The sequence below is a fragment of the Pituophis catenifer genome, unplaced genomic scaffold, assembly GCF_029215685.1.
Source record: "Pituophis catenifer annectens isolate HBS135680 unplaced genomic scaffold, rPitCat1.0.hap2 SCAF_14, whole genome shotgun sequence".
Classification (NCBI taxonomy): Eukaryota; Metazoa; Chordata; class Lepidosauria; order Squamata; family Colubridae; genus Pituophis; species Pituophis catenifer.
The window spans coordinates 3,012,326-3,039,233 of NW_027256894.1; the positions used below are offsets into that span (position 1 = coordinate 3,012,326).

The window sequence follows — 26,908 nt, forward strand, 5'->3', positions numbered from 1 at the left end:
CCCTTCAAGACCGCTGGAGTGCGCGATGGCCGTCCCGTGCACCTTGATCACCAGCTGCGCGGCGGGCTTCCCCGGGGAGGAGCTGGTGAAACGTGAGTCGGCTCGAGCCCCCGCCGGGCTCCCCGCTCCCCGGAGGCCCTTTCCAGGCTCTGATCCTGCCCGTGGTGACAGGTGCTCCCCTCTAAGCCAAGAGCCCCTGAACATGTGCAGAGAGCAGCTGCTCTCGGCCACCAGTGAGATCCCTAATGTAGCCCTGCCAGGCCTGGACTAATCGGGATGAGCTCGGGAGGGGGCGGCCAAAGAGAGCCTGCGTGGGGAAGGGGCTGGCCGAGAAGCCAGGAGGGAGAGAGAGAGAGAGAGCTCTGGGCCTCCCTCCGCCCAGTCCCTCTCCCTCTCCCCCAGCCCACACCAGCCCACGGGGGGGTTGTGGCCGGACAGATAGGCCGGAATATTAGATATGTCCCCCGCCTTGAGCTGACAGTGTATGTGCACGCACATATGTGTGCATATATGTAAAATACACACACCAGACACACACACACCAGTTGCTTTGGGTGGCTAGGTGGCATTTAAGTTGAATTAAAAGTTATTAAATACACAAACGGCATATTAAAGGAGGGATAAATTAATAGTAAAAGCTGTTTGTGGTTTACTATTATGTAAGGAAATCTCATTTTAATGTATGCCGATTAGTGTACATTTAAAGTGACATTAAAGTTATTCTAAAGTCTTGCTCCTACAGATTATTGGAGGTCATTAGGACCATCCTAATGAGAGATTTATTTATTTATTGATTGATTTATTGATTGATTTATTGATTGGTTCGATTTATATGCCGCCCTTCTCCGGAGACTCAGGGGGGCTTACAATGTGTTAAGCAACAGCCTTCATACTTTTGTATATACCTGCTTAGTAGGGCTTTTGGGCCCCCCCCCAAGCGGTGTTCTTTTTTATACAAAGTCATCTTATTGTCCCCACAATCTGGGTCCTCATTTTACCTACCTCGAAAGGATGGAAGTCTGAGTCAACTTCGAGCCTGGTGGGATTCGAACTTGCAGTAATTGCAGGCAGCTAGTGCTATTTAAGAGCACTTTAGTCTGCTGCACCACCAAGGCTCTGTTGAGCAAGATTCCTCTTTTATGAATTTGCTTTTTTTTTTTTTTTTTTTGCTTTTTAGCCAGAAAGAGATTCTTTTCTCCCCCACCCAAAGGGAGGGAAGAGAAGTGGGAGAGGAGGAACTTCCTTTTCGAGACTAGGCCGGAGGGCTGTTGGCCTTTATTGGGAAACCCATGCTGGGTTGGCTTCTGCTTCCTGCAGATCTTCCTCAAAAAGTTGTTAGGTGCTTTTTGTTCTGATAAGGAAGCTAGAGGAGCTTGGAACATGTTCAGTGCCTCACTTGGGTGGGAGGTGTGTAAGTTTGATAAATTTTGCCTTTGGATCCTCTAGGAGAGGTCAGTGCAAGTTTCCCGTTTCCTTCCTCCTTCCTTAAAAATAAGGATAAAAATAAAATTCCTTATTTTTTATTGATTACAAATAAATTTGCTGAACAAAATGACTGCCAAAGAATAACAGCCCACTATTTTTGGTTGTTCAATAGCTTTTGCTATTGAAATTTCTCTTAAATCTTTGGTTGAAATGTGCCATACATTTTCAATTTTCTGTTCTCACCTCCTAGCTCTAATCCTGCCCTATTGAAGTGTCAACTGGCACTTGTTGCCATCTTAAACATAGCAGCCTTTCAGATATTTGAAGATAACTATCACGGTCGCCCTTTCATTGCCTTTTCTACAAGCTAGTCATACCCCTGTCTTTCAGCCATTTCATATGGGATTTTATTTTCAAATACATCCTGTTGTGGTTACTCTTGCTTGACACAATCCAGTTTGGCAGCATCAAATAAGTGTCCCAGAACTGGCACAGTTCTTCCCATCTAGTCTGATTAGCACTAAATGGTTCTACCGCTTTTGTGATCTAGAGATTATTGTTGAATTCAAACTGAGATGGTGTTCATCTTTTTAGTATAAGTAGTAGACAGCTGGCTCAATGATTAATCTGTTGAATGGTTACGGCTTCATTTTTTTTTTACCTTAAATGCATGAATGCTTGTGTCTTGCTTCTCTTTTAATCTTTAATCTTGCCATCCTCCTGCCAGTTATTGGTTTGATAAAGCTCCTCCATATCCTTATCCAAGCAAAGTCCAGAACTCAAGATGAAAGCTTATAGTAGTTTGCTGGAGATTCGATGTGGTGTCACTCAGGGATGAAATCCAGCAGGTTCTGACAGGTTCTGGAGAACTGATAGCGGAAATTTTGAGTAGTTGGGAGAACCGGCAAATACCACCTCTGCCTGGCCCCAGAGTGGGGTGGGAATGGAGATTTTGCAGTATCCTTCCCCTGCCACACCTACCAAGCCACGCCCACCAAGCCACACCATGCTCACCAAGCCACGCCCACAGAACCTGTAGTAAAATAATTTGGATTTCACCACTGGTGTCACTCCTTTGTGCTCACTAGTTACAGTTGTGCAGCAATAGATCCATTAACATCCATGCATTTTCTGAGCTAGGAGGTGGAAAGTCTCTCAAAATACACTTAAGCCATTAATTAGAACTAAACATGTTCTGATATAATAAACACATAGTGGCTTTTAATGATTACTGTATTTTTCCCTGGTTATTTATAAACAACTCCTTAATCTGCTCTGAACTTAGACAGTTTCTCTTCTGTCTCAAGCTGCTATATCGTTTGCGTTCAGTTTACATTACCAGATTACTTGAAACTGTTGATGAAAGAAATATATATTGCTAGTTTTTTCATGGGGAAGATAAATTAGAGAAGATAAATCTCAGGAGAGGGGTGCTCTTGAAAATCAGGGAATTAGCACTCAGTGTTTGTGAAACTGAGAGCCAGTTTGGTGTTGTGCTAAAGGCACGAGGCTAGAAATCGTGAGTTCTGGCCCCACCTTAGGCAAACATCCACCTTGGATTTGCAATGGCAAATAACTTCTGAAATCTTGCCAAGAAAACTGCAGAGACTAGACCAGGTAAATGCTAGGTTTCAACAATGACTTGAAGGCGCACACATGCACACACACACACAATTGTGATACCGAAGTTGTGTGGCAGTTAAGACATCAGATTTTGATCAGGGAAATCCTGGGGAAGTTCTCCTTTGACACTAGAACTTCCTGGGTTTTTTTTGAATCAGTCATGGAAGGAGGCAAGGGCAAACCATTTCTCAAAAATCTTGCCAAAAAACCTGCAGGGACTTATCCAGGCAGTCTCCAATCTCTGAAATTAAACACAATTGAACAGAAGGAGGAAAAACCTCAGATTTAGTTAATGTCATTTTCTTTCCTGACATTTGGTTTCTGTCTTTTATTTACTACTCTTCCTCTTTGAATAATACGATTCCCTTAAAAAGGAAGAGCGTAATGAGTTTTGCATCTATGCATGTACTAAATTATTGATGTTTTCGGAAACAAGCTAAACATTCCTGTGTACTGTATGAAGCAAGGATAGTGTCTGCTTGAATGACAGATTTTCCTTTCTTTGCACGAGTCTCATAGAAAAAAAACCCTACCGAGGTCATAGATATATAATTTTTATAGAATCCTCAGGTTGAAAGGGACGTGAGAGATACCCCAGTCCAACTCCCTTCCCAGTGCAGCAACTCTTAGATCATCCTGGACAAATGGCTGTCCAACTTTTTCTTGAAAACCTCTAGTGGTAGAGACTCCACCACTTCAGAAGGAAGGATGATGTTCACCTGTTGAATAGCTCTCATAGCGAGAAAATTCCTCTATATTTCCCGTTTCAGTCTCTCACTTTTTCAGTCTCTCACTATTCCTCCATTGGCTCTTATCTTTGGGGGCTGTGGGGAATAAATCCTTCTTCCCTGTGACAATCTAATTTCCAATTTAAATATTGGAAGACTGAGATCATGTCACCCCATAACCCCTTTTCTTCTGGTTGAACATTGTTTTGTTGTTTTTAACCATTTAAGTCGTGTCTGACTTTTGGTGGCTTTATAGGCAATTGCTCTCCATGCTACCCTCTCAAGCGCAGCTTCTTTCAATTGCTGCATATTCAACTTTACATCAGATTTGATATGATCAAGCCAGCGAGGTCTTTGCTTGCCCCGTCGTCTTGTTCTACCAACCATTCCGAGCATTGTTGCCTTCTGCAATGAATTTGCACGCATGACATGGCCAAAGTAAACCAGACGTAGAGTTATGACTTTATCTTCTAGGATATTTCTGGTTTTATACGATTTAACACCTCTTTGTTAGTTACTATGGCTGTCCATGGTATATACAGTAATTTACCCCAGCACCACAGTTCAAAAGCATCAATTCTTCTTGGATCAGCCATTCTTAGTGTCCAACTCTCACATCCCCATGCATCATTATTGCTCTAATGGTGGAACATACCCAGGTCCTTTTAACTGTTCTTCATAGGCCCTTTATCGCTCTTTCCAGTTTCTCAGCATCCTTCTTGCACTGGGCTGACCAGAATTAGGTCCCGTATTAGGGTGTGGTCTCATCAGTGCAGTGTAGAGCAGAACTAGCACTTTCCACAGTTTTGACATTAATACTCCCTATTAATATAACCCAAAACTGCATTGGCACTTTTGGCAGTTGTGGCACATTGCTTTGTACTTATGCAGAAGGATTTGTGGTTCATTCCACCAGGTGGCTCTCCAGGCACACCAAGACTGTGTTTGCAGACCGCTGGCCGTGGAACCATGGAACTGGGATCGTCTTAAAAGTGCTAACCCTGTTTTCCAAAACACCTGGGCTCAGGACAAGGAAAGCTTATCAAAGAGAGATCCAACCTAGAATTAAGGAGAAATTTCCTGACAGTGCAAACAATTAATCAGTGGAATGGCTTGTCTCCAGAAATCATGGATGTTTTCAATAAGAGATTGAAGATCCATTTAACTGGGATGGTATAAGCTCCTGCCTTGAACTGTTGGTTGGACTAGAAGACCTTCAAGGTCCCTTCCATCTCTGTTATTCTGTTATTCTTTCAATGGCTAAGCGACCGATCATAATTCGAGAATTACCGGTCTAGTAAATGTTAATGAAGTTCATGTACACTGATATTAACAAAGGAGATGTCAAATCTGGTCAGCTAAGGATGCGTGAGAGAATTGATCCCTAGCATCCTCTTGTTGGCAAAGGAGATGGAGCAGGATTGCATGTCGTTAACTGTTGCACAACTCAGAGGTACCACTGGAAGTGCCTGACTGGAGATTCGCCCTCTAACTCAAGTTGGCTCTAAGGAAAAGTGTCGGGCTGAAGCAGCTGTTACCTTTTTTATTTCACACATCTGTGCATTCCAGAGGTGTTCCTCTGCCTCGGATTGTGGGGAGGGGTATGCAGATGTGGGGCCACCTGTTTCATTGCTGGGAGCCGGCATGTAAGCGAGCTGGCATGTGCTCTATGAAAACACAAACCATCAAAAGTTAGCTTGGGAGGCCTGCCGAAAGATTGCGATTGCCAAATGCGTCAGTTGATTCTCTCTCTCTCTCTCCCCCAAAACTTTTTGTATGTGAAACCGCAGGCCTGCCCGAAGGTTGGAATTATCACAAATTAAAGTGAGCAGTTCTCCCACGACACGACAGTTTCCCAACCCACTATTTTTGTCATTATGGCGGGTTTGGGGAAGGACTTTTTTGGGTGGGTGGCACATAAGCTTGAAAGCCTATCCGAAAATGGGTACGTTCTCTGGAGCCAGATATAGAAAGGTGTCATTATCGTGCGAGGGCTGGGCGAGAGTTGTACCTCTCTGGTGATGCAGGAAATTTCCCAAGGCCTGGCCATCTGAGCAAAACGGTCCCAAGATTCTCGATGATAAAATGGGTATATTTTTACACCCTCGTGTGGGTTGCAAGGGGAAGCCTATTTATACTAACTGCTTAGCTAGCTGGCTCAACTAACTTCTCATGGGCAGCTGGTAAAAGTAGATGAAAGTTAGTTCTTGGGAACAGCATATTGTGAAGGGGAGGATGGAGGTGGAGATCCACCACAATTCTGCCCAGCCCATGAAGCGTTTCAAGGATCAACCTAAAACCAGGCGAGGGGATTTTTTTTTTCCAGATGTGAGTCTCCTTTTCCTTTCCTTTCCTCCCAGGGTCTCTTCCTTGTCTGGTTATTTAGGTCTCTTTGTTGTCTCTTGCAGGGATCACCGGAGAAGAAGAGCTTCCGGAGCACATTGCCGTAGAGAGCGGAGCTCGGTTTTACCCCTGGACGATAGACAATAAATATTACTCGGCTGCCATCCATCTCTGCGTGGTGGCAAACGTGTTTCAGGTGACGACGGAAATTGTCAAGTCCGTTCAGGCTTTCCTGTTCTACTTCGACAGCACCACAGTGAGTGTTGCCCTGCAGTTTGGGATGTAGAGTAGCATAGCGTAGCATAGCAGAATTGGAAGGGATCTTGGAGGTCATCCAATCCAACCCCCACCCCACCACCGATGGACATTCTGGTTCAAAAACTATAAGGGCAGGGGTGAAATCCAGCAGGTTCTGACAGGTTCTGGAGAACTAGTAGCGGAAATTTTGAGTAATTCGGAGAACCGGCAAATACCACCTCTGGCTGGCCCCTGAGTGGGGTGGGAATGGAGATTTTGCAATATCCTTCCCCTGCCACGCCCACCAAGCCACACCACGCCCACCAAGCCACACCCACAGAACCGGTAGTAAAAAAATTTGGATTCCACCACTGTATAGGGGTTGTTCTGCCATCTGTGACCTGTAACGTTCATTGAACTGATGAATGTATTCCAATTATAAAGCACCCTCTGCTTTCAAATCAATTCCTTGTTTGGAGAGTGACTTCAACTGTTTGTGGGTGGGAAATTCTGGAAGTTTCTGGAAGATATCTGGAAGTTCATGGAAGTCCAGATATCTAAAAGTTGCTAAGGTTGAGAAATTCTGGTTTTCATGAAAAGATACGCATTGGCATACATTATTCTTCAAAACTTTCTGAGGATTTATTGAGATTTGTAGGATGTTACTGATTGTAGAGCTTTCACTACTTAGCATAACTTTGGTCTCCACGGTATGAAGAGGGAGGGTGGTTGGTGGTTCAGGGCTGGGACTGGGAGCCCCAGGTTCTAGTCCCTTCTCAGCCACAGACACTCCTTGGGTCACTTTGGGTCAGACTCTCCTAATCCAACCTACCCTGTCATCTTGTTGCAGAAAAAAAAGATAGGAGAAACACAGACCTCCTGAATGAAGGATGGGATAGTTTCTATCAAATGTATAAAATTGTGAAATCTACTTGCTTAGATTAAAGTTGCATTCTGTTGTGGTGGCTTTGATACTATTCTTCCTCCACATAAAAGCATCTAAATGTAAACAGTGCCTAAAAATTACATGTGTATGATGGACATGCGATTTGACTTTTGTAGAATCCTAAAATCATAGGGCTAGAAAGGATCTTGGGGGCCTTCTGGTCCATCCACCCCCACCCCCCCTCCCACAAGCCCAAGGCAGAAAACCTTATTGCAATCCGGACAAATGCCAGTCCAATCTTTTCTTGAAGACCTTCAGCGATGGAGCACCCATGATGTATACATAGCAATGTATATCGATGTATCAAGTAGATTGGTTGAACAATAGGTTTGAAACGTGCAGGTGTTAGATCTAGACCTAATTTTGGAAGTAGATAGATGTGACTCCTAGGAAGAAAGTTAAAGATTTGGATACCACCAACCCTCTGCCTGTCACAGATATTCCTGAATCTTTTAGGTCAGGGGTCACCAACCTTTCGGACCTCAGGGACCACTAAATTCATAATTTTAAATCCCGCAGACCACTAATATGCTCTGCCTAATGACCGGCTGGATGGGCGTGGCTAGGTAGTCATGTGACTGGGTGGGCATGGTCAACTCGATGTCACTCATGTTGAGGGGCACCTCGCAGGCCTCTACTCGCCCCTCCCCTCCCAGCCACTCCTCGCCTCCCCGCCCGGGCTCCTTAGGGCCCCAACAGGAAGCAGAGCTAAGCAGCCACCACGAGAAAGAGTTGGCAAAACAGCTCAGTTCAAACTGGATCTGACTGAGGAGGCTCAGCAGAAGCACCTCACTGAGGACTAGGAGCATAGGCTTTCCAAGCAGAGGGAAGACCTGGGGAAGTGCAAGGCCAGCTACCGGCGCCTGGAGGCTCAGTGGGCTGAGATGGTCAGCCAGTTCCAGGCCATGATGCAGTCCCACTGGACCAAGGCCCTCCGGCTCTTCACCACCAACGGTGCTTCCCTCCAGCCTTCACCCAAAGCCCTGCACCAGGAGGCCGAAGCAGACCCAAAGTTGGAATTTCTGCCCCCCTCTGACCCACACAAGAAGACCCCGAAGGGGGAGACTCTCTGCAGCAACACAAACGTTCATTGCACCTCTTCCAGGGGCCGTAGTTTGAGAATCCCTGATTTAGTGCAATATAAAAAAATGCAAATAATTTTTCTGCGGACCACCAAAATTTTCTCACGGACCACCAGTGGTCCAAGGACCACCGGTTGGTGACCACTGTTCTAGGCCAGGGGTCTCCAACCTTGGCAACTTTAAGCCTGGAGGATTTAAAGTTAAAGTTTAAGCTTTGCTGGCTGAGGAATTCTGGGAGTTGAAGTCCTCCAGGCTTAAAGTTGCCAAGGTTGGAGACCCCTGCTCTAGGCTTTCCTTCTGTAGAGAGAAGGACCACCTGACATCCTAATTGGTGATTCTCTATCTAGACCTCTCTGCTCTCTCTTCTTAGCAGGACAGGAGAGCCTTTCTCAGTTATTTGCAACTCCTTGATAGTCCCCGAGTAGTGGCAATTAAAGGAGAAGAGGAAAGCAATGGAATTGGGAATCTCAGAACAAGCCACCTTCGGTTCCAACTCTCTTTTCTTCCATGGAGAAAGCTAGTTTAGTAGCTTGGCTTAGAATTAAGGACAAATCTCACCCCATGCCTATCCTGGGGTGGTTGTGCTTTTTACGCGCTCCTCAAAGTTCAATAGTAATAGCTTGCTCTCTACTGATGGTTTGTAAATTATGAAACCTTTAAGTAGGCAAAATCATCTTGTACTAGATGGCAACTGTTCAACTGTGCAGTGTGTTTAGACTCCTGGACAACAACTCTGCACCGTGCCTTTATTCCTTGATTGCTTAAGAGGGTCTAAGAGTCCTACAGTAGTGGCCAAAATTGTGGAAACCTTTTGGGAAAAGTGTATTTTTGAGGTTTGATGGCTAATAACACCACTTTTTTTTTTTTTTTGAGTTTCAAGATAATCTTATTCCACTGCTGGAATGACCTGGGAATAGCCCAGACCTTAACCCAATTGAAAATCTATGGAGCCGACTAAAGAAACTTGTTAGTCAGAAGCTACCCAGCAATAAAAACCCAGTTAATAGAAGCCATCCTTCAATCTTGGTTTCACATTAGAACAGCTGCAGAAGTAAAAGACTTGATTCGCTCCATGGGAAGATGTTGTAAGGCTGTTATTAATGCTAAGTATGAATAACCCAACTAAGTATTAACTGACGTAGTGGTAATTTTTGTATAGCTCATTTTTTCTATGGTGATAATTTTTGTATATCTTGTTTTTTTTTATGTGTTTCACTTTTCTTCTTTATACTGTAACTGCTATTCTAATAGCAAATCCTTCCTAAAAGTTATTGCATTACGTTCTTGATTAAATTATCTTTCCATTGATATATAATTTTATGGTACTACTCCCCAAAAAAGTGGTGTTATTAGCTAGTTTTAGAAAATACACTTTTTCCAAAAGGTTTCCACAATTTTGGCCATTACCGTAATAGTTAATGCTCGCCTATAGATGTCAAATTTGCAGATTTTATGTGAAGTTCCAACTCCTTCTCTCCTCCAAACCAGCTTCCAACAGGGTCATTACACCAGGTTCTTGTCCCTTCTCAGCCACAGACATCTTGGGTCACTTTTTGACCTAAAGCTTAAGGTGGCTGATTTCCCTTCAAACCTTTCTGCTTCCTAAGATTTCCTTTTTATAAGGATTTTTATAGAACCGGATATGCTTTTGCTTGTAACACTCCATAAAGCCTGCAGTGAAGAAGCCAGCTCTTTGTATCTCCTTTTACAGATATCTGGGCTGGATGGCATCTCTCAGTGGCTTTCTCTTATAGAAAACTGGCTCCCGGGAGTGATGATCTTGGTCTGTGACAGAGTCTCTGAAAATGGTAAGGTGATGACAAACTCTGGTTAAGTTGTGAAGCTTGACTGAAGCAACAGAGGGAGCAGCTTGGCTTGGAAAGGCCATATTTTCAAAATCTGAAGCTGAGAACTTGGCCAGCTCTGTGGTTTTGGAGAATTGCTAGACTCCGCAGGCTGCTTCCTGGGTTACAATTTCTCAGTGCTGGTCTTAGGCCAGCTAAGCAACTGCAGACACCAGGGCTACCTCAACATCCCAAGACGGTGGAACGGTTCCCCAATTGAATTATTATTTTTAAAGAACGACCACGTTTGCCTGAAAGAAAATTTACCTGAAAGAAAATTGAAAAAAAAAAAATTATGAAAACATTTGATAAATATAAGCCAACATTCTCTGCAATGACCAGCTTCTCACTCTGTCAACCCAATAGAGGCTGGGGACAACAAAAAACATCACTTCCTGTCCCACCGGGAGTTGGGAAGTGGGCTGTTTCAGGCCTCCGGAGGGCCTCCGAGGGAGTCGGGAAGGCTGTTTTCGCCCTCCCCAGATGCATAGAGAGGATCTGGAGCCAGGTGAGAAAGAAAAATGGGCCTTCCCCACCCCCACAGGCCCTCCGGAGGCAGAAAACAGCCTGTTTCCCTACTTCTGGTGGGCCCAGAAGGCCCGAAAATCAGCAGAGCTGAGCTGGCTTGCCCACTGATATGGCTACGTGTGCCACAGGTTCGCCATCACGGATTAGGCTTTCCCGCGGAATGGAAGTAGTCTTGGCCTAGTGACCTGATTTGGGACCGGAATTTCCATCACTAAGTGAAAGATCATCAGGTGAAACATCACACCCCACACTGTACATGGCAGATGGCAGTCTTGGCAGTCCCAAATTGCGGTTGTTAGGATAAGATTGTGCCATTGTTTGGCAAGGATTGTAGTCTTCTCCTGCCCTGCTATGCTCACCTCCACTTGAACTCCCCCACCCATCAGTCTCCCCCATCTCTGCCCTTTTCGCTGTCTTGCACTCATCCGCGTGGCCATTGCCCCTCACCAGGGCTCGGTCCCTTGTGAGGCCTTCTTCCCAAGGCTGTGCAAATTTTGGGGGAAAGTCTGCACGTGCCCAGCAGCAGTCTTGTGCAGTACCAAGCCGGGAGCACCTGGTCAGCAGTTGGAGGAGGAAAAGAGCGAAGGTGGAAGGGGCAGCGGGGGGGAGCAGGGCCGAGTGGAGCACAGGATGCCAAAAGGGCAGAGATGGAGAAATAGGCCTCCCTGTTTGTCCCAAAGCTGTTTTTTCAAGAGGCAACTGGATTTTCTGGTTATTCTTTGAAGACTTTTCACTTCTCATCCAAGAAGCTTCTTCAGCTCTGACTGGATGGTGGGGAATGGAAGTATTTATATTCCTTGCAGACAGATGGTCATTTGCATCCTTTTAGAGGGTTGTTGAGGCCACCTGGATGTCCTCAGGGTCACTTGAGTAGTGCTAATGGTTCCTTTAGTCTGCAATTTTTTCTGGAAACCTCCAAGTGCTTCAAGGACCCTCTAAAAGGATGCAAATGACCAGCTGTCTGCAAGGAATACAAATCCTTCCATTCTCCACCATCCAGTCAGAACTGAGGAAACTTCTTGGATGAGAAGCGAAACATCTTCAAAAGAAAAAACAAAGTCCAGCTGCCTCCTGAAAAAGCACCTTTGGGACAACTGTAACTTGGATGACTGAGAATCTCTACAGCCTTTTAGGCCTTCCTGTTCATTTCCAGTTTATTTTAACCTTTCCAGTTTAGCAGATCACCTAGAGTTACCTGTTGCATTTCCCACGCTGAACAGATTGTCCACATGCAGCCTTCCCCAGAACGTTCCAAGAGTTTTCAGCCGTGCATCCCATCCAGGGAGTTTTCTCCCACCAGTGCCCAGAGCGGTGGGAGCCCTTCTTGGCAAAAAACCCCGCCTTTCCTCTCCTCTTTGTAGGCATCAGCCGGCAGAAGGCCCAAGAGTGGTGCATCAAGCACAGCTTTGAGCTGGTGGAGCTCAGCCCAGAGGAGCTTCCGGATGAGGACGGTGAGTTTTGGCCTTTGCCTCCTGCCCGCAGCGACTTTCAAGCGGTTCGGTTTCTTTGGGGTCATCGGCAAGTTTCGTCCCTGCCAGGAAAATGCCCGTCTTTCTGCCGGAAGCATGGCTTTTTCTCCCCACTGAATCAAGTGGGGTTGCTGCGTCACAGGCAGTCGGAGACCGTGGTTTGGGATGTGTGTGAGGGTCTCCACAGGGTGTGGTCGACAAAAGTCGAGCTGGTAGCCACAACGATGTGGTTGCAATTCTTTTTTTTTTTTATGTGCATTGCGCATAAGAAAGAGGCGGAGCGTCTCACACATCCTTGTGGCTGCCAGCTCAACTTTTTTAAAAACAGCCCTGGATGTGTGGATCGGGACGTAACAAATCCAGTCTCTCTCAGTGTCTGCCTGTCCAGACCTTTTTTTTTAAAAAAAATTGCCCATCTATTCCGTTCACCACATTGGCTCAGGAGCTGAGCGTTTTGGCGTGGCTCTTTCTGACTTCCAAAACGGTTGAGATCATCTTTGCAAGAGAGAGAGAGAGAGGAATGGACGGAGGGCCAGATGTTGGAAGGGGACCGGAAATGTTTCCTGCACTGCCTCCATCAGTCCCCTTAGTGAGAGGTGTAGGGTGCTTAAGTTGCTCCACAGAACTTGGTCCTTCAAGATGCTTTCTCCTGGTTTCTTTGCGTCATTTACACCACATCCGTAAAAATTGTGGATCATAGCACTTTTTCTCATAGAAGCTCCTGGATATAGGCAGCCTTGCAAATCCACATTTCTGTTTAGATGCGTCTCTCTCCTGCCTGTCTGTCTATCATTACCTATCTCTGTGTCTGTCTGTCTGGCTCTCTCTCTCCATCCATCCTATCTATCATCTATCTATCTATCTATCTATCTATCTATCTATCTATCTATCTATCATCTATCTATCTATCATCTATCTATCTATCTATCTATCTATCTATCTATCTATCTATCTATCTATCTATCTATCCTACATACATATTCACCCACCCACCCATCCACCTACCAATCTTCTATCTATCTATCTATCTATCTATCTATCTATCTATCTATCTATCTATCATCTATCTATCATCCATCCTATCTATCTATCTATCTATCTATCTATCTATCTATCTATCTATCCTACCTACATATTCACCCACCCACCCATCCACCTACCAATCTACTATCCATCCATCCATCCATCCATCCATCCATCCATCCATCTATCTATCTATCTATCTATCTATCTATCTATCTATCAATCATCTATCCTACCTACATATCCACCCACTCACCCACCCACCCACCTACCAATCTACTATCCATCCATCCAATTTATTGGCTGCCCACCCTACCCAGGATAACTCTGAGTGGCTTACAATATTTATATTGGTGCCTTTTCAATTTTTTAAAAAAGCTTTTCAAAGTTTTTCAAAAAAAAATTCAAAAATGCTTGAAGGCCAAATTTTCATATTTAACGTTTGAATGTTTTGTATGTTTGCTTTTATGATTATGCCGCCCAGAGTCACTTGATTGTGAGATGGACGGTATATGCATTTAATAAATAAAAAATAAATATATAAACGTGGGGTGTAGCTGTCTGTGCCCTGGGAAGTCTGAGTTTGGGCTGCTGCATCAAGAGCTGTAAAGGGAGGTTTTGTTTATTACATGGGTGTAATGGCGAAATAGTGTAGTATTTCTTGAGCTATTTCCTGATAGATCAGAGGTCTTCAAACTTGGCCGCTTTAAAACTTGTGGACTTCAACTCCCAGAATTCTCCAGCCAGCATAACTATACTGGCTGGAGAATTCTGGGAGTTGAAGTCCACAAGTCTTAAAGCAGCCAAGTTTGAAGACCTCTGTGATAGATATTTGAGAGATTAGGCAAGAAATCTCTGACTCCCTTAGTGGCATAAACAACCTCTTATTTCTTCCATCTCAGATTTAAACAGATAAGATGGCTTGTCACAAACTCAGTTCCAGTCCAGAAATACATCCTTAGGCTCAGAAGAGGCTGTCATTTTATTTTAGTTTTGCATCTTTCACCCCCGAAGCTGGTTGGTATTTTTAGGATTCGAACAAAAAAAAGAGTAATCGGTTCCTGCCTAGTCATTTCTTATCAGAATTTCCCTTTTAAAATATGCCAAGGCTTCGTTTGAAACTTGTATTGTGTGGCAGGCCTTCAAGGTGATATAACAGTTTTTATTCTTTTGGTTGGATTGTCATTTTGATAGTTTTGTTTGAGTCATCCGCCTGAGGAGATCACAGCTTTCTAAAGTTGCAGAAAAGGCTGGAGGTTGTTTTTTTTTTTAACTACATGTAGTCCTCAATTTAAGACCACAATTGAGGCCAAAATTTCTGTTGGTAAGCGAGACAGTTGCTAAGCTAATTTTATCCCATTTTACTACCTGTCTTGCCACCGTTGTTAAGTGAATCAACATCAGCTGTTAAGATAGTAACACGGTTGTTCAGTGAATCTGGCTTCCAGAAGGTCGCAAAGAGTGATCACACGGCCTCACCAGGACACTGAAACGGTCATAAATAGGAGTCAGTTGCCAAGCATCCGAATTTTGATCACATAACCATGGGGAAGCTGCAACGGTCGTAAGTGTGAAAAATGGTCATAAGTCATAAATTTGAATGGTCACTAAATAAACTGTTGTAAGTCGAAAACTACCTTGATTTCATGGCTGAGAGGGGATAGCTGTGAAGAATTTGGCAATCCTCCTTAAGGCCATTTTACATGAGGAATTTCTCTTTCCCAAAATAGTCAGCATGGGCCCCTTGTTCTGTTTGAGCCTTAGATCAATGGAGCTTGCAAAGGTTTGGTTATTTCATTTATTTATTTTGCTGAGTCTGGAATTCCATCCTTGGTTCGCGGACTATCAGAAAGATTTCCCCAGACTCTGCAAAAGCAACAGCAAAAGCACTTAGACTTCTATACCACTTCACAGGGCTTTACAGCCCTCTCTACCAGTGGTGAAATGTAAAATTGGTTACTACCGGTTCTGTGGGCGTGGCTTGGTAGGGGGGGTAATATGATTGAGTGGGCGTGGCCAACTTTTTTTAAAAAAAACTTTTAAAACCATTTTTCTACAACCTCTTCGGCTGAAGAGGTTGTAAAAAAATGCTTTTAAAAGCCTCTGACGATCCCAGCTGACTTGCCTGATCAGCAGAAGCTTTTTTTTTTTTAAGCCTCTGACGATCCCAGCTGACTTGACTGATCATCAGAGGCTTTTCCTTTTAAAAACATTTGTTCTATAACCTCTTCAGCCAAAGAGGTTGTAGAAAAAATGCTTTTAAAAGCCTCTGATGATCCCAGCTGAGCCGCGTGACCCCAACCATCTGGGTCCACATTTTACTCACCTAAAGTGGAAGGCCCACTTTCTCATGCCTGATAAGGCCACACTTAGAACATTGTGTCCTGTTTTGGAGGTTAAAAGATATGAAGAACGGTTGCAGGAATTGGGTAGGTCTAGTCCAGTGATGGCTAACCTTTTCCGGACCAAGTGCCCAAACTGTGGCCGAACCCCCAAAATGCAATGCATGCCCGACCCCCGCCTGCGCCCTGCACATGTGCGTGGGAGCCCCTTGCACATGTCCCACCCCCATGCACGCGCATGTGCCCCCCGCATGCCCCCCGCGCATGCGTGGCAGAGACCTGAAGACCAGCTGGTCGGCGGGAGGCGCATGCTCATGCACAGAGGGTGCTGTGTGCCACCTCTGGCATGTCCGCCATAGGTTCGCCATCTCGGGTCTAGTCTGATGAAAAGGACTAGGGGTGACATGCAATAGTCCTTAGACTTATATACCGCTTCACAGTGCTTTATAGTCCTCTTTGAGTGGTTTACAGAGTCAGCCTTTTGCTCCCAACAATCTGGGTCCTCTTTTACCGACCTTGGAAGGCTGAGTCAGCCTGGAGCTGGTCAGGATCGAACTGTCGAACTGCTAACAGCAGACAATCAGCAGAAGTAGCCTGCAGTACTGCCTTCTAACCACTGCGCCACCATGGCTCTTAAAAGGGTCTTTATAATGCAGGCAGTCCTTGACTTACAACTTTTCATTTAGTGACTGTTCAAACTTACAATGGCACTGAAAAAAGTGACTTATGACCAGTTTTCACACTTAATGACAGTTGCAGCATCCCCCTGATCAAAATTCAGACGCTTGGCAACTGGCTCATATTTGTGACCGTTGCAGTGTCCCAGGATCACGTGATCCCGTCTTGCGCCCTTCTGACAAGCAAAGTCAGTGGGGAAGCCGGATTCATTTAACAACCGTGAAACTAACTCCACAACTGCAGTGATTCACTTAACAACGGTGACAAGAAAGGTCGTAAAATGCAGCAAAGCTCACTGAAGAACTGTCTGTTCTGCTCAGCAACAGAAATGTGGCTGGGGTTGTAATTCGAGGACTACCTGCAATGCTTCTGCCAGCATTTTGTGAGGCCTCCCTCCCTGGTGGTGGTAAATTCAGATTGAGAACTGAGAATGACCATGTTAAGAGAACAGTTTCCAGCCTTGTTTATTCTTCTCAGTTTCTGAATCCTCGTTCTGTTTCTGACGAAGAGAGTGGTGTGGTGGCCTAGAGGTGGTGATCTCACCTCACAATCAGGAGGCTATGAGTTCAATCCTAGGTAGAGGCAGATATTTCTCTCTCTGGGCACCATGAGAATATATCTGCTGAACAAAACTCAGCATTGGTAACAGGAAGGGCATCCGGCCAGTAAAACCCTCCGCTAGCTTCATTCAGTTGCCCAGACTCCACCATGCAAGGGATTATGGGGTCGTTAAATGATGATGATGATTCTGTTTCTGACGAAGCCTTTGTAATAAGTCGTATTCCAACTCTCCTCTCCTCGTCCCCCCCTTTAGACGATTTTCCAGAATCTACAGGAGTGAAGCGAATCATCCAAGCCTTGAATGCCAACGTGTGGTCAAACATCGTGATAAAAAACGGTAGGGGGTTTCTTAAGGTCAGCTTTTAAAAATCAATGACAATAATTCTCTGGCATGGGTGTAGAGCAATTTCTCCCAGACGTCTGGCACACTGGGAGGCAATTCTGTGGGAGGCAGCTACCACTTGCTCTCGACAGTCCATAGGAGGGCGGGGCAGGGGGGCACACCTCATGGAATAACAACAGGAAACATATTTTGCTGGAAGTTGCGTCTTCCCAGTAAGAAGAATCCAACAATGGAATCAGTTGTCCGGAAAGATGGCATAAGCAATTGTAGATGCCTTAATTTATGGTAGCAGGTTGGGCTCTTCGAATCGTAGAATAACAGAGTTGGAAGGGAGCTTGGACGTCTTCTAGTCAATTCCCAACGCCCAGTCTGTGGCTGCAGTGCCAGGCTGCAGTGGGTTTGGAACTGGGGTCGTGGAAGTGGGCGAGCATGTGTGAAAGTGGTAGGTGCACAAAACCATCTCCTCTCCCTCCCCCCCCGATGCCCCTCCGCAGGCCTACCAAGATACAAAGGTTTTGGAGACCACTGTCCTAGTCCATCCTCAGGCCCAAAGGCAGAAGATTTGACACCACCCCAGATAAATGGGTGTCCGATCATTGATTGATTGATTGATTGATTGATTGATTGATTGATTGATTGATTTGATATATGCCGCCCTTTTCCAGAGACTCAGGGAGGCTTACAATGCGTTAAGCAATAGCCTTCATACTTTTGTATATACCTGCTTAGTAGGGCTTTCGGCCCCCCCTAAGCGGTGTTCTTTTATATACAAAGTCAGCTTATTGCCCCCACAATCCGGGTCCTCATTTTACCTACCTCGAAAGGATGGAAGGCTGAGTCAACCTTGAGCCTGGTGAGATTCGAACTCGCAGTAATTGCAGGCAGCTGGTGCTACTTAACAGTGCTTTAGTCTGCTGCGCCACCAAGGCTCCTTGAAACCTCCAGTGATGGTTGACCCTAAATGAACCTTCCAGTTCTACGAAGCTCTAGTTCACAGGTCTCCAACCTTGGCAAAGCTGGCTGGAGAATTCTGGGAGTTGAAGTCCGCCGGGTTTAAAGTGGCCAAGGTTGGAGACCCCTGCTCTAGTTTGCCACATTCAGCTGTCTGCCGAAAGTCACAAGACTCAACTGGTTATCAATGGCATCCCCCAGGAAGGGATCTTTTTAAGGCATTGTCGGCGGCTTCTTGTGCCTACCTGTGACAGAACCAGCGACTGGCACTTAGGAGAAACAAAAGTTGATTGGAGGTTCAGCCTTAAGCCACCTCTGGCTCTAGAACGAGAAAGGAAGTCTCTCTCTCAATCTCAGTCTCATTGTAGAGAAATGGCTGGGGTCTCCTGGGTGGCAACCTGGACTCAGAATGCCTTGAGTTGCAGGCATGTCCGATGGGTCAGAACAGAGGATCAGGTTGGTCACTTTAGAGCCGCAATGGCGAACATATGGCACGCATCCCAGAGGTGGCACACAGAGCCCTCTCTGTGGGCACGCGCACCATCACCAGCTGCTCTTCTGGTTTCCAGTGTGCCGGCCAGCTGATCTTCACGGGTGCCAGAGTGCCAGAAAACAGCCCGAAAAATGGTCAAGAAACAGGCCGTTTTTCAGGCCAAAAAATGCCTGAAAAACTGCCCCCAAAATGCCCCCCCCAAATGCCTGAAAACGGCCCAAAAAACAGGCATGCAGTCACCAGCCAGCTGATCTTTGGGCTTCTGGTGTGCCAGCCAGCTGGTCTTCATGGGCACCGGAGCACCGGAAAACGGCCAAAAAAATGGCCAAAAAACAGGCTGTTTTGGGGCCCTTTTCAGGCCGTTTTTTGGGCTGTTTTTCAGGCCAAAAAATGCCTGAAAAACGGCCTGAAAATGGCCCCCAAAACGCCCTCCCCAAAATGCCTGAAAACGGCTCAAAAAACAGGCATGCAGTCGCCGGTAAGCTGGTCTTTGGGTTTCCGGTGTGCCGGCCAGCTGGTCTTCGTGGGCACCGGAAAACAGCTCGAAAAATGCCTGAAAAACGGCCTGAAAATGACCCAAAAAATGGCCCCCAAAAATGCCTGAAAACGGCCCCCAAAACAGGCATGAGGTTGCCGGCCAGCTGGTCTCCGGCACTCCAGTGCGCGCACATGCACACTCATGCATGCGCGTTCCGGTTTGGGCACTTGTTGCCGAAAAGGTTCGCCATCCCTGCCTTAGAGCATTAGAATTAGAATTCTTTATTGGCCAAGTGTGATTAGATACCCAAGGAATTTCTCTCCGGTGCATAAGCTCTCAGTGTACATACAGCAACAGTGATAGATCATTATTATAGTCATTGTAAAAATAACATTCATCATAAAACATTAGATTCCACACTATACAACATCATTTCTCAATCTTAACAACTTGAAGATGTGGGGACTTCAGCTCCCAGAATTTCCCAGCCAGCACATTTTCCAGCAGGCTTGGGGAATTCTGGGAGTTGAAGTCCACATATCTCCAAATTGCTGAGACCAAAAAAGACTGCTGTAGAGGTAGATGCTGAGGGTGATGTGGGGCTCGTGAGATCCCCCTTTATTGCCAGAGATCCCCTTTATTTCTCCAGTCCTTCTAGTTTTTCACAGTACAGGTGGTCCTTGACTTACAACTATTTGTTTAATGACCATTTGAAATTACAATGGCACTGAAAAAAGTGACTTATGATCAGATTTCACACTTAACGACCGTTTCAGCATCCCCACAGTCATGTGACCAAATTTCCGGTGCTTAGCCAGTCAACGGAGGCAGCCCAATTCACTTAACGACTGCATGGTTCACTTAACAGCTTCAGTGGTTCATTTAACAACCATGGCCAAAAAGGTTGTAAAACGGGGCGTGGTTTCTTTAACAACTGCCTTGCTTAGCAGCAGTGGAAATTTTGGGCTTCAGTTGTGGTTATAAATTGAGGACTGCCTGTGTTTCCACCCCTTAAAAACTGGTGTTCGAATGTGGTTTTGATTTTATACTTTTAAGACAGTGTTTCTCAACCTTGGCCGCTGGATGATGTGTGGACTTCAACTCCCAGAATTCCCCAGCCTGGCTGGGGAATTCTGGGACTTGAAGTCCACACATCGTCCAGCGGCCAAGGTTGAGAAACACTGTTTTAGGAGAAGGGTAGACTGGAGATCACACTTGCTTTTACAGGGCCTGGCATCCCAATGGGACAGGAGTGTGGAATCAGGAGTCAAAAATGTCAAGATGGCACCCGCAATGGTTGCCGCCAAGGTTCTGCCTGGGTTTGACGGGTGAGACGCAGGAGGCCTTCTGCTTCCTTGGCCAGTGAGAGCAATGGTGGGCTTGCAGACCCCCTGCCAGGGAGAGGAAAGGCAGCTTTAGGCTTAACTAGGCCATTTGCATGCACGAGATACGATTACAGTACAGTGGTGAGTTGCTACTGGTTCGCCCCGGTTCGGGGAAACCGGTAGCAGCGGCAGCGGGAGGCTCCACCCATCCACCGAGATGTCATCAAATTTGCTCTGCGCATGTGCAGAAGCGGCACGCGTGTACGAGCAAACCGGTAGCAAAGGTAAGGGAAACCCACCCGTTAAGTAGTCCTCAACCACAATGGAGCCCAACATTTCTGTTATTAAGCGAGACATTTGCTAAGTGAGCTTTGCCCCCTTTTACGACCTTTCTTGCCACCGTTGTTAAGTGAATCACTGTTAAGTGATGTTAAGTGAATCACTGCAGCTGATAAGTTAGTAACCCGACTGTGACGTGAATCTAGACTTTGCTTGTCAGAAGGTTGCAAGAGCATGACCTGAGGACACTAAACGAACTACCTGTACTGCACTGAAGTTTAATGCTGGGGGGGGGAGCCCGTTTCCCTAGGCCTGAGCAAAGCCAGTGGGAGGTGGTGCAGGTGCCCCCCCCTCCCCTCCCCACAGCCTCTTTCTTGCAACCGGAGTTTCAGTCCGGCTGTGGCATCTTCTGCTTGGAAGGGCCCTCTGCACGAGGGAAAGTCGTGGCAAGCCGGCTTTTCAGGCGGTTTCCGTTGGGCAGAAATGTAACTAACCGCCAAGAATTTTGCTCCCTGCTGCTTTGGGTTTTGATTCTTGGTGCTCTCAGTTTGAGTCACTGGCAGACTCGGCTTTCTTTGCAGGTGGGAGGGGAAGTGGCCGCTCTCCCGCTAGAAACGGTCGTGGTTTCCCCATCTGCAAAAGCTGAAAAGCCACAATCTGGGCGGGGAGACACTTTGGGGTGGACTTGCTTTGGGGGTTTGGGGTCAAATTCACGTTTGTTTTGAGAGGAACTCTTTCAACCGCTGATGACAGAAACAGCCCCGTCCCTCGTCCCCCCCGGTGATGGAGGGCCAGGGGTCTCTCTGTGAAATACGTTCCCTGAGGTTGGTACTCCTGCAGGGGCAGGAAGGAGCCAAGAAAAGCGGCAGTTGTTCCCAGATTCTCCTCAGAAAGGCCAGAGGAGAAGCCTGAGGGAGCCTTGCAATTACTGCTGCTAGACCAGGGGTCTCCAACCCCCAGGCCACAGCCCACTATCGGGCCACAGCCCGTTCAGAATTGGGCCACGCAAGCGGCCGACAAGGGTGCTCATGAGTGCAGCCCCATCTGCGTGGGTGGTGGGTGTTTGCGAACCAACCTTCCGCCCGTCTGCCAAGCTGGAAAGTTTGGGAACCTCTGTGCTAGATCACCTTCCTCTGGCTTTAGCCTACTCCAGGATGGTGACAGGCCCTCAGTGACCGGCACACTCAGGCAGGGGCCGTGTGGAAGCCCCTGAGCCACAGCCTCCAGGTAGCTTGGCTTCTGGCTGGGAGTTTCTGAAGCCACAGCCGAATCTCCTCCAGGCCAGGGCTGGGAGATGCCTGGCCAGCCATCAAAACCTTCTGCTAACTGACCATCCTTTCTTCCTTTTCAGAGGCGAGTCACAGCTTCGGCCTTTTCCCAGCCTTAGTGGGGGCAGATCGCAGGATTGGGTCAGACAAGAATGAAGCTCCAGAAGTAAACAGCCATTTTTAAAACTTCCTGGGTGGGATGTCCCTTTTTCTTCTCCTTCTTCTCTCCTTCTCCTTCTCCTTCTCCTTCTCCTTCTCCTTCTCCTTCTCCTTCTTCTTCCTCCTTCTCCTCTTCCTCTTCCTCTTCCTCTTCTTTGGTATGCCCCTGATTTAACCCTGGGGTACTCAGGTTTAATTTACTGGGCAGGGCTCTTCATCTTCCAACATTTTTTGTAAAAGAAGGCCTGGAAATTTAATGATGTTCCTTACAATTAAAACATTAAGTCCCAGGGATCACCAGATTATGTGTTTGGTATTGCAATCGGAATTTACCTAGATTTGGACACAGGTGTCCTTTCTGAACCGGTTTGGCTCTTGCCGGCTTCATGGAATTTGCATCCTTGAGGCTGGCTCAGGTCAACCCGTACTTTGGGCCAATTTCCACTGGAGGGGGTTGAGTCTGATTCGACTTCTTTCCCTCCCCGCCAGGCCAACTCTTTGCCGGCAGAGCGGGCCCAATCTGTGTTGGATTCAGGAGCAGCCCTGGCCCCGGCGGAGGGAACCCAGGGGGACCCCGTGGCTGGTAAGAGCCTCTCTGCTAAGTAGGGTGAAGTGGAGAAAACAGGTCTGTTCCCTCCATCAGTTGTTTTGCAAGAAGTTCTTTCAGCCCCGCCAGTCTCCCCACTCAGGAGGACTCTCGGGGGTTGTAGGAGGGGCTCTCTTCCTGTCCCAATCCACCTCCTGCTCAATCAGTCAATCCAGTCAGTCAGAGCGGGTCTAGGACAATTCGCCACGGCCAACTTACCGCAGGACCACTCCAGGGGTGAAATCCAGCAGGTTCTGACAGGTTCTGGAGAACCGGTAGCAAAAATTTTGAGCAGTTCGTAGAACTGGCAAATGCCACCTCTGGAAGGCCCCAAAGTGAGATGGGAATGGAGGTTTTGCAATATCCTTCCCCCAGGAATGGGGATTTTGCAGTATCCTTCCCCTGGAGTGGGGTGGGAATGGAGATTTTGCAGTATCTTTCCCCTGCCAAGCCCACCAAGCCATACCACACCTACCAAGCCACACCCACAGAACCGGTAGTAAAAAAATTTGGATTTCACCGCTGGACCTCTCCCTGTGGGACACTAATATCAAAGTGATGGTGAAATAGAATCGTTAAAGAACAGAATGCAAACGGAGGGACAGAATGAAATGGGAATGGCAAAAACTGAAATAATGTTTATTTATTTTAAATAATTACATAGAATCGTTAAATTGTCCTGCAGCGAGTTGGCCATGGCAAGGTTTCCCGTTCCCAGTGAGAGCTGCCTCTCTTTTGGGCTTCTTTTCAGACCCAGTGCTGGACACGGACATTCAAGAGCTCGCTAGCCTCACCGCAGGAGAAGGAGACATCGAGAACTTTGAGCGACTCTTCTCCAAGTTGAAGGAAATGAAAGGTAGCCTTCAGCTTATTTCCCCAAACTCGGAAAATAACTCGGTTTTCGTGCAAATTTGCCAGGCTGGCTTTCGGAGGTAGCTCTCCTCAGCCTGACCCACCCACAAAGGAATGGAGGGAGGGGCTGGGGCGGGAGGGCAAGGAGAATGCTGGGAAATGCAGTTTCCGAGCAGTAGCATCTAGGAAGCAGGAGGAAAGCAGCAGCCCAGCCCCGTGCTCTGGAGGCCTCTGGCTGGCCTCCGGTTTCCTCTGCCTTAACAGGAGCAAGAAAGGAAAACAGGAAATTAGGAATCCATCCTTACCTTCTGGCAACTGATGTTATAAGGGCATGCAACGCAGCCCTTTTTCTGCCTCCCCAATTTATCTGCTGGAGTCAGAAAGAGCCTGGTTGGGTTTCCTCACTAGCGTTTACCTGCCTCCAGCCTTGGGGGTCTTGCACAGGTGGGAAAACTGCGTAGAGAAGGAAGGAACAAGGAGGGATGTTCTGGAACGTGTGATCAGAGGTGGGGACAGGAGTACCTGAAGTTTGGACATGTCTAGAAGCGAGGAATTACTGGATTAAAATTAGAACATGGCTAGAGGAAATGATAAAACAACGTATTGATTTAAAACCTGAACTGTTCCTATTGGGCATCTTACCGGAGAAATATACTAAAGAGAATACTTATTTGATTATACATATTGTAACTGCAGCGAGAACTGTATTTGTGCAAAATTGGAAAGCAGAGAAAATCCCTTTAGAGGGTGAAGTAATTAAGAAAATATTGGAATGTGCCGATATGTGCGAAATGAATAGATTAACATTGGTAATTAAAGAAAAGGAAGAATTGGAGATTTTAAAGTATGGGGGCAATTATATCAATGGTTAGAGAAGAGATATATATAAAAATTTAGATAATTGATGAATTAATATAAATATAAGAAATTTGGGAGGAATGATGTAACAATGTAAATGAAAATATAAAGGTATGATAGAAATATATGAAAATGATGGAGGGAGTAGAAGACACAAAATATGCACTCAGATGAAACACTGAATGATTGAGGATGTATTGTTTTTTTGTATGTTTGTTTGTTTTAAAAAAAACTTTTATAATTAAAAAAAAGGAGTAGCTGAAGTTGCACCCATCAGTTCCTGCGGGCCTACCGGCTGCTTCTGGCTTCTTTTAGGGCAGGCAGTTTCTGTGTTCTGTCCTTTTTGTACCTTTACATACAGCCTTTTCTATTTCATCCCCACTGACATCTTTCTTTGCTCTCTAGCCAAAGGTGATTTTTCTTCCCCTTTCGTTTTCCAGAAAAGGCTGCCACCCTGCCTCACGAACAAAGAAAACTGCATGCTGAAAAGGTAAGATTTGGGATTGGAAATACTTGTTTTCTGAGCCCAAACCCAGCCAGATGCTGCTTGCTAAGTACCCCTAGCATTTCACTGAGAGATTCCTAATCCTTGTCTCTTCTCTTGCCAGCTTCTCTCCCCAACCAAAATCAGAATTATTCACGCTCAGATTTTAGTTTGTTTCCCCAAGTTGCAAAGCCCAGGATAGAAGCGAAGTGTGTACACTGATGCCCTCATGGCTTAAGTTGACAGATCTACCTGGAGGGAGTTTGTAGGGCAGAAGTCTTCAAACTTGGCAGCTTTAAGACTAGTGGATTTCAACTCCCAGAATTCTCCAGCCAGCATAGTTGGCTGGAGAATTCTGGGAGTTGAAGTCCATAAGTCTTAAAAGCTGCCAAGTTTGGGGACCCCTGTTGTAGGGTGTTTGGTCTCCCATAGGTGTGGGGCTGAGCTTCCGGGAGCTTCAGCCTGTTTGCTTGATTCCTAGGTTGCCAAAGCCTTCTGGATGGCCATCAGAGGAGACCAGGATGAGATTGAAGGCTTGTCTTCTGACGAGGACAACTAAGGATGGGCGGGATTGCAGACTGGAACGGGACTCCGGTTCTGGACGTGTGACGGGGGTTGACTACCACCCAGATTTTGACGAGGCCTCGTTTCCTCTGCAGCCCTGGCAGAGACTTGGGGGGTGGGGGTGAAGGGGTATCCCTTGAGACTTAGTTCATTCTTGTTCTTCAGCACTGGAAAGTAGCTGCCTCCGCAATCTCCCTGCCTGGATTTACCAAGGGGAATGTGGACCTCCAAGTGAACAGAACCTGCTCCCAACTAAAGGAGAAGCTGCACAGTGTCTGGACGGTTCCATTTGCCTTCTAACTTGTCTTCATATCAAAATACCGACTGGAATCTGGAGGGGAATGTTCGTCGCAAGTTATCTGTTAGTTTAGGAGTCCTGATGTCCCTTAGACCCTTAAAAGGGGAGAAAGGCTGCGAGAGGCAGCTCCTCTTGGCTCAACTTCACTTGGAATCGGATCCCGAGTGTTTATCCAATGCTGGCCGGCCAAGAGGAGACAGAGCTTGTTTGCCGTCTCCCCAGCCTGGAAGCGGAGGGTGAACCAGCACAAGGAGAAACATCTGAGCACGTTCCCCTTTCCCCCAGGTGTCCCGTCAGTGGCAGCTGAGAGAGGCTGTGTGCAACTCCCGCCTTGCTTGGAGGAGCCTGTTGCTTCACAGCCTTTGGAAACAATAAAGGGAAGGGGAGCACAATTCTCTCTCTGCCCAAGCCTGCAGCCAGGAAGATTAGGATTCTACTAGAGTCCTTATGCCAGGAGGGGTCCCTGACCCCCCCGGGCCGGGCAAGCAACAGGCAAGCGTGCATGCACAGCTCCACTTGTGAGTGGCGGGCGCTCACACGCACACATGAAGTTCCATTTGTGGGAGTACCAGGGGCACACGCCGCTGGCACAAATAGAGCTGCATGTGCTCATGCGCACGGCTGCCACTCGCGGGGAACCATCCCTTCCCCACCACACCCCCGGGCCACCAAATGGGAAAGGTTGGGGACTGCTACCTTATGCAGAAGCAGCAAGGCTGGACCGACAGGCCCTGTATGCCGTTTCCTGCAAAAGGCGTGTAAATCTAGGGGCTCCCTCTTAGTGTCGGAACGTGTTTGGTTTCAGCAGAACCGAGCCATCTCCAGCCGCTCCCAGGCCTGAAGCAGCCCCCCCACCCCTCACCCCCCAGGCAAATAAAGCACTTTAGAATCTAGTTGCTGCTGCTGGAAACTTCACCGCTGCAGCCTGTTGGGGTCCCATCGTTCTGTGCAGTTCTTCACCCCTCTTCTACTGGGAGACGTAGCCACCCAGCTGCTCCTGAGCCATTTTGGGCTGCAGCTCCCATCATCCGCAGCCGTTGATCCCCGGTTGGGTCAGATGTAAGCTGCTGCTGCTGCTGTCAAGACCTGGAGATGGCCCTGTTGGGAAAGGCGGCTGTGTGGTGGTCCAGCCACGGGGGGG

At 46.9% G+C, this 26,908-nt stretch overlaps 1 protein-coding gene across 1 annotated transcript; it reads left to right on the top strand.

Annotated features, from left to right (window-relative positions):
• AAGAB (alpha and gamma adaptin binding protein) lies at positions 1-26,908 on the top strand. The gene is made up of 10 exons (XM_070953375.1): positions 1-92; positions 6,185-6,375; positions 10,096-10,192; positions 12,118-12,207; positions 17,083-17,166; positions 22,050-22,132; positions 22,615-22,708; positions 23,463-23,567; positions 24,862-24,911; positions 25,387-26,908. The coding sequence occupies exons 1-10, from the start codon at positions 26-28 to the stop codon at positions 25,462-25,464; spliced, it is 939 nt and encodes a 312-aa protein (XP_070809476.1). The 5' UTR covers positions 1-25; the 3' UTR covers positions 25,465-26,908.